This window comes from Passer montanus, unplaced genomic scaffold (genome assembly GCF_014805655.1).
Source record: "Passer montanus isolate IOZ18808 unplaced genomic scaffold, ASM1480565v1 scaffold24, whole genome shotgun sequence".
Lineage (NCBI taxonomy): Eukaryota > Metazoa > Chordata > Aves > Passeriformes > Passeridae > Passer > Passer montanus.
In genome coordinates, this window is record NW_024367037.1 from 4,047,745 (window position 1) to 4,060,003 (window position 12,259).

At 37.1% G+C, this 12,259-nt stretch overlaps 1 protein-coding gene across 1 annotated transcript in view; it reads left to right on the top strand.

The window, feature by feature from the left end:
• GABBR2 (gamma-aminobutyric acid type B receptor subunit 2) overlaps nt 1-12,259 on the top strand; it is a 458,985-nt gene that overhangs the window by 175,259 nt on the left and 271,467 nt on the right. Inside the window, exon 3 of the mRNA XM_039711173.1 lies at nt 8,340-8,510. Coding sequence (XP_039567107.1) covers nt 8,340-8,510 — 171 coding nt within the window. The remainder of the gene's footprint in view (nt 1-8,339; nt 8,511-12,259) is intronic.

Sequence of the window (12,259 nt, forward strand, 5' to 3'; positions counted from 1 at the left end):
ACATCTTCTAGTAAATCATCTTGCTCCAAGCCTTATTCAGGACTTGAACATTTCGAGGGACGGGACATGCATACCTTATCTGGGCAACATGTTCCAATGCCTTACCATCCTCACAGTAAAAAAACAAAAAAAAAAAAAAACAAAAAAAAAACCAAACCCCAAAAACAACAACAACAACCAAAAAAAACCCCAAAAAAACAAAAACAAAAAAAACCTTAATACCTAATCTCTCAATTTAAAGCCATTCCCCCTTGTCCCATCACTTCATGTCCTTTAAAAAGTCCCTCTCCTCTTGTAGTCCCTTTTAGGTACTGGAAAATGCTACAAGGTCGTTCCAGAGTCTTTCCTTCTCCAGGCTAAGCAGCCCCAATTCTCTTAGCCTTGTCTTCTTGGGAGAGGTCCTCCAGCCCCCTGATCGTGTTTGTGGTCCTCCTCTGGACTCACTCCAGCAGGCCTCATTGTTCCTACATTGGGCGCCCCAGAGCTTCAATTGCTGTTCCTAAATCGTCATCCTAAACTACAGACATTTTGGAATTAAAAAAGTTTAACATCAAAAGCCCAAACTTTATAGTCTGGTCTGACTTCTTGCATTCAGGCATCTACAAGGTCTTACCAAATTATGTTGTGAGTAGTTTGGGCTGCCCAAGAAGGAAACAGGATTGAATGCTCCTTTTCCATCAACCTGTAGACACTTATCTTCCATCTGAAGTGCTTATCATCTGGATTTTATCTAAACCAGTTTCTGTCCTTTAAATATTGATTAGTTCAGTGGCCAGAACTGAACTAATGTCTCCAGAGCAAAATGCAGCTGAGTATCAGTCTTACTGTGATTAGATTAATTCACTGGAATGCCATCAGCATTGAGGCAGGTGCCTTCCAACCTTGAGAGCAGCTGGAAGTGCTTTTTCTGTAAACTCCCAGGTGCCAAAAGGCAGTCAGTGAAAGCAATTTCAGACACAGAATTAATGAAGGTAACAGCTGATGATATTGGGCAGCAGTGTTTGGCAAAACATCTGATTTCAAAAGGAACGTAGGTATCCTTAATCACATGGGTAATATGTTATGGATGATGAAAGGAATGCTCATCAATGGGGTCAATTCTTCTCCAGTGAGTTTAATACAATGCATATCTTCATATTCCCATTTGGATGAGGCATCCTGCCCATGTACCAGCTAGTGAGACATAATAGGTATTCTCCCAGACTTTTATTTTGCTCTTGCAGCTGTCATAATGAAAGTCTTTACTCATTTTTAAATTATGAGTTCTAGCTATTGTAACAATGAAGTTTGTCCAGTCCCATAAAATCTTCTGAATGATGGAATCTCCGGAGCTTTCATTCAAGTAATTATTTAACAGTATTATATGACAGGAAAAAATGTAACTATTTACCATTGCTGAAAAAGCATAATTTCTTGTTAATATTTTTTTCTTTAGTTAACTTATGTCTTTTTTATGTCAACTTATCACCTGTGCCATGTGGGGATCAGGATTAGGGCATAGCTAGGAGAGAAGATTGCCACTATGATTTCTAGGTCCAGCTCAGAACCTGCTTCTTCGCTGCCTCTATCTAGACACTCATCACCAGCACTACTGGTAAATTGTCAAGAAACTGTATCTTTGTTTCTTGATCTTTATAGCTGTGTTTTGCTTTCCCCTGCTTTGAAGATCTATGCAAGCAACTGTCAATGAAATTGCTGCACTTACCTTCTTATATTGACATATTTCTCAAATATATAGGTGCTTGTAACCATTTTTGCAATGTTACTTCCACATGCTTTTCCTCTAAGTCATCCATCAAAGCTGATTAGACAATATATTTTGTGCTCTGAGGTGGGAAAAGGCACTCTAATATATCCCTTTTCTTATTATACAGGCTATTATGTATTTAAGGTTCACTTTAATATTCTTCTAGAATGTTTTTTTTCTTATTTCAAGTACTGTTATGATATTAAAATTTATTCATAACTTCGCTAGAGGCAAGATCAAGTTCAGTGGTAGTCTGCACATCTGGATAAGTTAGCTTGTATAGTAAGGTTACCGTGAATTAACATTTAACATAAATATTTATATTTTATAATTACGATTCCTTTAAAAATGCAGTTTGTTATGCTTCAATCTGTTCTATTTCTCTGGGTTAAGAATGTATTGTTTCATCGGTTATGTGACATCATCTAATGCTCAAGAGTGGCAGCAGGCAAATCTTTTAACTCTTCATTATTCATTAGTCTCCATTTTGGTCCTTCTAAGCTCCTGGGACCATCAAGTCATCACGTGCTTGAACTTGAGGATCATTATTGTTGGTACAGGCTTGTCAGAGCATTAGAGCTGGCAAGGCACACAAAGGAGCCGTGTGTGGTGTCACAAGGACACATTGCTGCAAATCATCATCTTCCTGAGTTTTGTCCTTGTTATTTTCATACTACAAGATTCTGCATGTGCAGTCCTGTACCACTGTAAGAGTATTTTCTGTGGAGCTTTCTCATGTTCTGCCCTTTTCTTTGAAAGAATTATTTGCATTTTCCTTTTTTTCCCAGAAAATATTGCTTTCTATCTAAGCATACATGACATGCAATCTCTAGTTATGATGATAAATGTTAGCACCAGTCAGTTGAATCAGCAGTTTATATCCTGTTTAGCAATGCTGATTTATCAGCATAATTTAGCTTTCTGGAAAATGTTTGGGAAAAAAAGGTAATATCTGCCATATATGAAACCTTCTCCATCAGGACTAGTTTTGCAGCAACAGGAGCGCATTTAAGTTTCTATCAATCATTAATAAAATACTTGTATGAGCCTAGTGCAGAAACCTAGGAAACTAAGCTATTCTCTCTGGTGCTCAATAAGCTGACTTCCCCATTTTGCAAATGCGAATCAGTTCTCTTAGCAGATGATATTTTATTCCAGGGAAGTTATCCTGTTACCTGAAGGCACTTTTATCTCCTTTTCTTTTTCCACCCATTATACAATACTCCATGAACACAGTGTGCAGAAATTAAAACTCCAAATAGCCACTTCCGTTCCCTTCTACCCTCTCCGGCAGGAGAGGGACAAAGGCAGAGACCATACATTGACATAACAATTTACTGAAAGCAAACAGCAATGGACTGAGAAATGCACAGTAACAGCAACAGTATTAATAACAGAAGTATATAAAAGGAGGAGATGCTTTACACACAAAAAGGTGTGCACCACCTTGACATAGTTCTGTGTGGCTGCCAGGACAAAGACAGTGGTGGCTGCTCCCACACGCAGTACCACGTCACAGGATGGCAGGTGCTCCTCTCAGCGCTCTCCTTGTCCCTGAGATGGGAACAGGAAAACAATGGACAACCCCAAAAGCTAGATTGATCACGTTGAGCCACACTGCTGCTTTGGATGCTGGACTTGGTTCCACACAGCTATGGCTGGCACTGGCGTTGCCGCTTTTGACTGCTCTGTCCAGATCCACTTGGCTCCTTTTAGCCTGGGGCAGACCCAGCTGAGGTCTACACATTTGGATCTACAATAACTTTGCAGAAGATTACTGTTACTGGAATACTTTAACTGATACAGTCAATTTAAATATGGCTCCTTAATAAACCTGTTGCCTTAGGTGAGGGCAACTGTTTACCCAGGGATAATTCTGCTCTTTTATTTTTCCCAGACTTCTGTACCCTACTACAGTGACAAAAATTAAACAAATATTTCCTAGCGATAGTAAAACAAGTAAACAGAAAAAGATTACTTACCATTTCTGGTGCCTTCCTCTCTCTCTGCAGTACATGGGGGAGCAGTGTGGCTTCATTCAGCCTTCCAGCTTCTGGACTCATATATGGGATATATACCTGGGATATATAGTATTGTTTCCTTTCCTAATTTTGTTTCAGCTTTCTAATAATATCCATACTTTTTTTTTACATAACTCTTAATATTTCCCATTGATTTCATTAGTGCTGCATCCCATTTTTTTTAAACGAACAGTAGAGCTTATCATCTTATCATACCTGCTTCTGTACTGACTTTAAGTTGAATGCATTACTTCCTTACACAGAAGCATTTAAAAGAACTTTAGACTGATGTTTCTCATTTAATCTACAACACCCTCTTTAAACTTAATATGGTGGTTTGAAGTTACCTTTTACTCCCCTGTTGCAGAACTGTTCCTTTCAACATTTTTGTTTCAGCAACCTTTTTCTTTCACATCACTATCCAGTGTTAATGACAAAGTTTCCATGAAAATGTGTGGAATTTCAACTGCATTAACATTTTCAAAAAATATTATCTTTCTTGGGAAAATTTAATTCATCAACACACATGCCTGATCCCAAAAACTTCTGTAATAAAATCTTTCTGTATATTTTTCAGTTTTTCAGCAGTCCACCAAAGTCTATCCAATAACCCTAGTCTATTTAGTTGTGTTGTACTGTAGTTAATATTTTTATAGCTCTTACTTGAATGGTAAATATTATCTTATTTCCCATTTCAAAGTTTTATACTGCTTCATTTCAGAAATTCCCATCTGAATCATAGCTTATGTTTTCCTACATACACTCATTTTAAGTTCAGATCCGGTTGCTCACAAGTTGGAAGCACATATTCTAAAGAAAGACTTCTCAGAGATACGCTAGGAAGTAGTTGAAAGGTTTTGTGACAGCATTCAAAGAGATACGTATTTATATAATATATATAAGTTTTTTAAAATCTACGTCTGCATACACATATGCAGAGAGCCTGTTTATGTATGCACACGCACAAACACGACACACACAGTTATGATGTATCACCCAGTAGCTGTCCACTGTCTTCCGCTTTATACCATCTTGAAAAAACTTTTTTTTCCTTTCATTCATCCTTTCTTAAGTTTGGCTTTTGGCCATCACCTTTTAGCAGTCCTGTAAAATAATTTTCTTTGAAGGAATGACCATGCATCCCACAGGTATTTATGGCTGAGTTATAATCCTGAATATAAATGTTTATCTCTCACTCCTCCTGAACATGGAGAGGCAAGTGTAAACACCTGTAAAAAATTACAGAGCAATGCATGAATATGTATGCTTTGAAAATGGAATAATGTGAAAAATACAACTTTTGTAGTTTGCAAAGAATTCTATGAACAATATGATTGCCGTTGCTAAACAACTTAATTATCAAAATAAATTATTGTAACAAAAAGCATGATGGCTTTCAATCCTGTAGAATGAAGTTAAGAAACTATTACAAATCTTTCAATATACAAGTTTCAAATCAGCCATGAATAAACAAATTTAGCCCTAAAATACAGAGGAAAAATGCTCAGTTAAAAAGGGGTGTACAATCTTAATGTGTATGTGGGTGGACTGTGTTGTGATCTTACTTACTTTATCACATTAAATAAAAGGGGGTTTTAGGAGTATTTTCCTTATGTTTCGATATAGCTGTGCTATCTTACATACTTTTTCCAAAATGTCAGTTCGTATGTGGGTGGACTGTGTTGTGATCTTCCTTTATCACGTTAAATAAAAGGGGGTTTTATGAGTATTTTCCTTATGTTTCCATATAGCTGTGCTATCTTACATACTTTTTCCAAAATGTCAGTTCATTTCTTAACGTGATCTTTTTATTACCACTTTTAGAACATAATGAGGTTTTATTTCATTTTTCATCCTTGAACCTCTCAAAACAGAATATTGAGTGCTGGTGATTTTGGGGTTAAGTTCATTGCATGGCCCAAACTCTTACAGAGGTAATTTTATGAAAAGTTAAATATTTTTAATGACTTAAATTTTTCAGGATATTTCTCCATCTCTTACAAGGGTCTTATTAGTTGTCAAAGTGATGCAGAATGAGACTAACCATGATATATATGATGCTTGAAAGACCTCTGAATACATCTACAATATGAGAATTGTCTGAACATTAAATTTTCCCGTTTTTTAACAAAACCTTTATTTTAAAATAATATGAAGAGGATTTTTTTTTTTTGTAATTTTGGTGTCATTAGTTTTGCACTTAAACCTGGATTTGTCTCATCTCACCTCATGTGGCTGAGAAATCTCTTATGAGACTTCATCTTTCTGTAAGCAATGAAGAGAGGTAATGTTTTGCTTCTTTGTTTCCAAGGAAATTTGAGCAATTAGGATACTAATTTAGGCCTTTAAGTCACTAAAAAATCACAAAGGATGGTTTTGAATTGTCATGCTTATATCATGGATCTTCACCCTAAAGACAGCTCACACATAGAGGACCTTTGTACTACTGATCAGAAAATTTTTCCATTCAATTTAACAATTTGAGCTAGGTGAATGTTGCTGATGTTCCTTGCCACTACTGTTACTTCAGCATTGCTCTTCACTTCTTTTTCTTAAGATCAATCCAATTATGTTTGATCCAAACCCATAATAACTTGAAAAGCAATTTCTTTGCAGTCAGCAGGCTGCAAGAAGCTGGGCTGCTGAGAGGTATTCCTCTTCATGTTGGTTTCTAATGTCAAATTTTCACTCTTTTTCAGTCAGCAGTACAGGTCCTTATTTCCACCTTCACTGAGCAGTGAGTGGGTGATGTTCAGCCGTACCAGGCTAAATAGAAAAGTTGACTAGGTCTGCCTGGCAGATGTTCATTCTTCTTTCCTTATAGGAATGGTTTTGGAAAATCAGGATGACAATATATCATAGCACCTAATATTGCACTTCTTTAATGAAATCTAGTGAAAGTCCAGTTGCTATATTAAAAATGGTTTACCTCAGAATTACATGACAATTGCATTATTCATTATCTCCTGACCAGTGAAGAGAAAGGATCTTCTATTTTGAATGGTATACTGTAAACTGTCCAGGTTATGCACAATTTAAGTTGTTTAGATTTCTTTTAATTAGGAAAACAAACTACATTCAAGCCATTATAACAATGCAATAAATTCTTTTTGAGTCTAAGATCAGACAGAGAGTAAGTCCTGTTTCTGATAGACTAAATCTCGATTTTTATAAGAAAGAAATAGAGAATATAAAAATGTAAGAAAGAAATAGAGACTATAAGAATATAAGAAATATTTTTGAATTCTTTTTGAAGAATAGACTTGGAAGTGGTTTTTCAGATTAAACTCGTCTACTCTGAATTTCAGAAAAGGCTATCTAACCAAAATATATTGAATGTTTTATTTAAAAAGTGAAAACGTAAAGCTATGGTTGATATACAGTCTTGAATTCACCTACATTTTCTGACTATTGATTTTGAAAATATTTAAATAATTGCATCAGGGAGCTTATTTTGTGTCATTCAAACCAATTTGCATTAAAACAGTACTTTAAGAAACCTTAACCAAAAATCCTGGCTGAAAAAATGCTTAAGAAGTACATTCCTAGAAGCCTAAAAAGAACTGGAGGGAATGACCAGAAGTATCTTTGGAATAGGAGTGTTTTCAGAAAGTGAATGTGCAGGCATTCTTTTCAAAATGCAATCTGAAAAACATTCACAAAAACATGCTGCCATTAACTTGGGCAGAAGAATTCAATGAAGTTTTCTGTTTGGTTTTGTATGTTTTAAAAGGTTTCCTCTTTTCTTTTGCAATAAGCATTCTCTAACCATGAACAAATTCCAGTGTTTTAGCCATTGAATCCTCTTTTATAACACAAACCACAGGGGGCCTGCTTCAGTGAAGAAAGCTGAGACCCAAGTAAACTTCTGAGTTTCAGCCTTGGATAACATAATGATTTTCTGGTTTTCTGTTACCTGGAGCTGTTTTGGTACATGAAGACAGGAAGAAGTACTACTAGAGACTTGCTCAGTAATTTAAGATATATAAGACTTTGAGAAAATAACATTCTCTTGGCAGTATTATCAACTTTTACGAAGATAAATTGATGGGAATTAATAATAGAGATTTATTCCCTTAGGCCTTATTGCTCTGTGTAATGTGTAAGATGCATGATTTTAAACAGAGGATTTTACCTCACTGACTTTTAAGGTTTCCTAGTTTAATTTTTCAGCAGGTGGTTTATAGAGCTACAATATTTCAAAAATCTAGGTATTCTCAACTTTTACGAAGATAAATTGATGGGGAATTCATCATAGAGATTTATTCCCTTAGGCCTTATTGCTCTGTGTAATGTGTAAGATGCATGATTTTAAACAGAGGATTTTACCTCACTGACTTTTAAGGTTTCCTAGTTTAATTTTTCAGCAGGTGGTTTATAGAGCTAAAATATTTCAAAAATCTCTTTAAAAGTAAATGGTGCTGGTAGGATGTTCAAGCTGTATGAATAAGAAATTTCTCTACATGACAGCAATGTACAGATTGTGTCTTGTTGCACTGAGAAAAGCAAAGCTTTTTTACTGACTGCCAGATGACTTATGGTGACTTTTTTTTTTCTTTGATTTTTTCCAGCTTTCATTTGCAGCAACAACTCCAGAGTTGGCTGATAAGAAAAAATATCCTTATTTCTTCCGGACAGTGCCATCTGATAATGCAGTGAATCCAGCAATTTTGAAGTTACTCAAACATTATCATTGGAAAAGAGTAGGAACTTTAACCCAGGATGTACAAAGGTTCTCTGAGGTAAGATTTGCATAATTTACAGAACACACAGAGAGATACTAATATCAAATTCTAAGCAGTTAGTTCGTTTATTAATAGCAATTCAGGAAAAAGAAAAACTCCCACTGTTTCAGTCCTGTTTGGCTTTCTCTTAGTAGGTCACATTTGCTGTACTGAATGAGCTTAATTCCCTTCTGGGGTTTATTTGAGTGTCTGTAATGAAAGCTACCCATTCTTATCCATGTCTGTTTTTCACACACAAGATCATTGCACCCCAGTGTAAAGGTTCCTTTATACTCTTTGATTTGCAAAAACACATGTTTTTGAGGGAGGCTTGTATTCTGACACTGGTTCCCTTAAAAAGGAGAATAAATCCAATTTCACCATGTTCCTTTTGTGCTCTGATTTATTATAAGCATCAATCTGAGCGCTGAGGAACAAAATCTGGTAAGTCTGTGGCTGAAAATATCAGAGGAGCTTACAGAGACAAGAATGTCTGAAGCCCTAGAACTAAGAAGATCACACACCATGCACCCCACAGATCTTTCAAGTTTCACCCTGAGCAACATTCTGGTCACAGAAATTGCAAAAAAATATGCAATAAATGTCATTAACCATTGTTTTAACAACTGAGTGAAAGAAAGTATCTTACATGTAATGAGTCAGAGGAAGACAAGGAGAAGAGTTGGCCTATTAATTATTAGAAAGGTAAAACTAACAGAGACATGCCTGGTTTTTGGTTGTTGGAAATTTTTTTCTTCCTCAGCATTGATTTCATTAAAGGCTGACTGTGCGCTGAAGACTAGCGTAATTAAAATTGGGGAAGAGGGGTAAGAACAGGTTAGAGTCATCGTAGATGAGTCAGATATTTTCAAATTGTCTGGCACAATTAATTCACTATGGAATACTTAAGAAATCTTAGACTCTTCCCTTATGAGATCTGAGAATTAAAGGATTAAAAGTAAATGAATTGTAGGGGGAGAGAAGAAACCTTTGTGTCTGTCTTAGCAGTAAACACACAAAGGCCCTGGGAATTATAGGACAGTCAGGTTAAATTTGATTCCTGGAAAGACGCTACAGCAAATAATCTGTTTGGAATCACAGAGGAGATACAAAAATGCTAAACAATGGTGAAAATGGATTTATCAAGAATAGATCACATAAAGAAATCTGATTTCCCTCTGTTACAAGGTAACAGGTCTCAAGGAAGTGTGATAGGTGATGTGCAACATTTCATGACTTACAAAATGTTAAAAGTGCTCCTAAAGAAAAGTAGGGGAACCTTAATTTTTGTGAAGATACTGAAAGAGCAATCTAGTCTTTAACCAATATTTCTGCAGCAGAAGTTAACTGACAAGTTAGTAGAATATTTGTTTTTAAAACAAATGCTGAAGCAAACAGTCACCAAAAAGTATGGTATATTTTACCCTTCTCTGTCTTGGAAGTAATTTAAGTGAGTAGTTATCAATGGTACACAGTCAAACACGAAGGATGAGATTCTGTCAGATGGTATTCTCTAGAAAGAGATAATGCTTTCTCTAGATAGTGTGATAGAAAGAATGTTTATTAAATTGCATTTGATACCTACCCAGGAAAAGCTGCAAGTACTTTGCTGAGGACAGGATTGAGTTTCAGAATGATATTGATACTGGCTTGACTTCAGGCAGCAACCAAGCACCACACAGCTGCTCGGTCATTCCCCTGCGAGCAGGTTTGGGAACAGAATCTGAAGGGCAAAAGCCAGAAAACTCAGGAGCTGAGATAAAGACAGACTCATAGGAAAAGCAAAAGCCATGTGCACAAGCAAAGCAAAAGAAAGAATTAGTTCATCGTTTCCCTGTCGCAGCGTGGGGGCTATATGCCCCTGGCCTGGTGACAACGACAACAGGGATGCGACAGATCCCCCTGGCAGACCCCACAGAATTCCAGCTGCCTGCAGGGATTCAGTGCAGATGAACAAAGAGGCAGCAGCATGGGTCTCGGGGCGAGAACTGGAGTAACTTTATCTGATGATAAACTCCCTGACTCCAAGGTCCCAAGACCCTGAACTAAATGCCGGCACTAGCTTATAAACAGGGGTGGTCTTGGGGGAGGATACAATTTTTAACCAATCGGGAGAACTGGGGGTTAGACACAAGGTGGGGAAATACAAAATGGAGGGTCTTAAGGGAGGGGAAAGGCTTAAGTAAACCAATGGGGTTTTAAAGGATACAAAACTGACAGGGAAGGTTCTGGAGGCAAGGCTTGGAGAAGGATTGACATCTAAGGAGAGAAGGAGCACGGGTGGTTTTGGGGAAAAAGGGTAGGAACAAGAGGGATTGACAACTTGGCAGGGAGTGGCCAGGCAACAAACAAAAGGACTGATAGTTAACCAAGGTGGAGGGGAGAAAAACACAGAGGGATTTCAAAACCACAAATCAAGCAGTAAAATATACCAAATAAAGGAAATAAAACCACACAACTATACATCCCAGAGACAGGCAGGTGTTCAGCCATGTTCAGGAGAGCCGTGCTCCATCACACATAACAGTTACTTAGGAAGATAAACACCATCATTCCAAATGTTGCCTCCCTTCCTTCTTCTTCCCCCACTTTATATACTGAGTATGATATCATATGGTCTGGAATATCTCTCTTGTCAGTTTGGATCACCTATCCCATCTGTGTCTCCTCCCAGCCCCTTGCCAGAGATGCAGTATGGAAAGCAGAAAGGCCTTGACTCTGTGCAGGCCCTACTCAGGAATAAGAAAAACATCTCTATATTGTCAACCCTGTGTTCTGCACAAATCCAAAACATAGCGCCATACTGGACACTGTGAAAAAAACTAACTCTATCCCAGCCAAAACTAGCACATTGATAAAGGTTTTAATAAAAACAATATTTAAGTAAAAAAGTGCAAAATGGCTATGTAGGCAGCAAATCTCTTGAGAAAAATATGTCAAGTACTACAATGAGACACAAACTGAATAACGGGCAGGATGTTTAGACTCCTGGATTTACTGTAAAAAGTAGAAAAGAAGCAAAGAGCTCTTGTTGCACCATCCCAATGTAATGCAATATTGACATTTAAGACGCACAAAGTAATAATTCTGCTTAGTGGTCATTAGGTGGAAGTTAGAACATCAGGTCTAGTATAATTTTCAAGAAGTAGATCAGAGAAATCTGTAAAAAATATTGGGTCACTTGGAAAGATTTAATGAGAAAGATTAGAAGTGGAAAAAGTCAAATAGAAAGGGTAGATTGTTGAACTTTTGTTGTATAGGGTTTTTTATGATAAAACTAAACAAACACAACACAGAGATTCTTGGTCTTCCTTTGGGACAGCTGGAGGGACTTTGTGTCTCTCAGGGTCACTTAAGAAGTTCTAAAACTGCATTTTTCAAGGGTTTGCAAGAGTGCTGCACTGGAGTTCAAAGCCTCTCCATTTCTCTTGAAAGGTAAGCAGCAACCTTCTGTGTCTGCAAACCCAATTGTCTGTGATTCATTACAGCTTTCAAGTAGTGCAAGATTCAGTTAAAGCTTCCTTGAATTGCAGTGATTTTTATACAGCATGTTGAGTCCAGTGTCTTCAAAATGATTAGAGCTCGGTTCTTCCTTCTTCAACTCCATGTAGAGTTTTTCCCTTCTTCATAAAGACAGTGAAAGCACAGGAAAAACTGCAGGAACTAATTAAATTGCTTTCTGGGAGCAGTGAGGAATGGGAGTCACAAGCAGTAGAGCAGAAGAGCATGCGACGGCTGGGCAGAGCCCAGTCCCACTGCAAGACAGG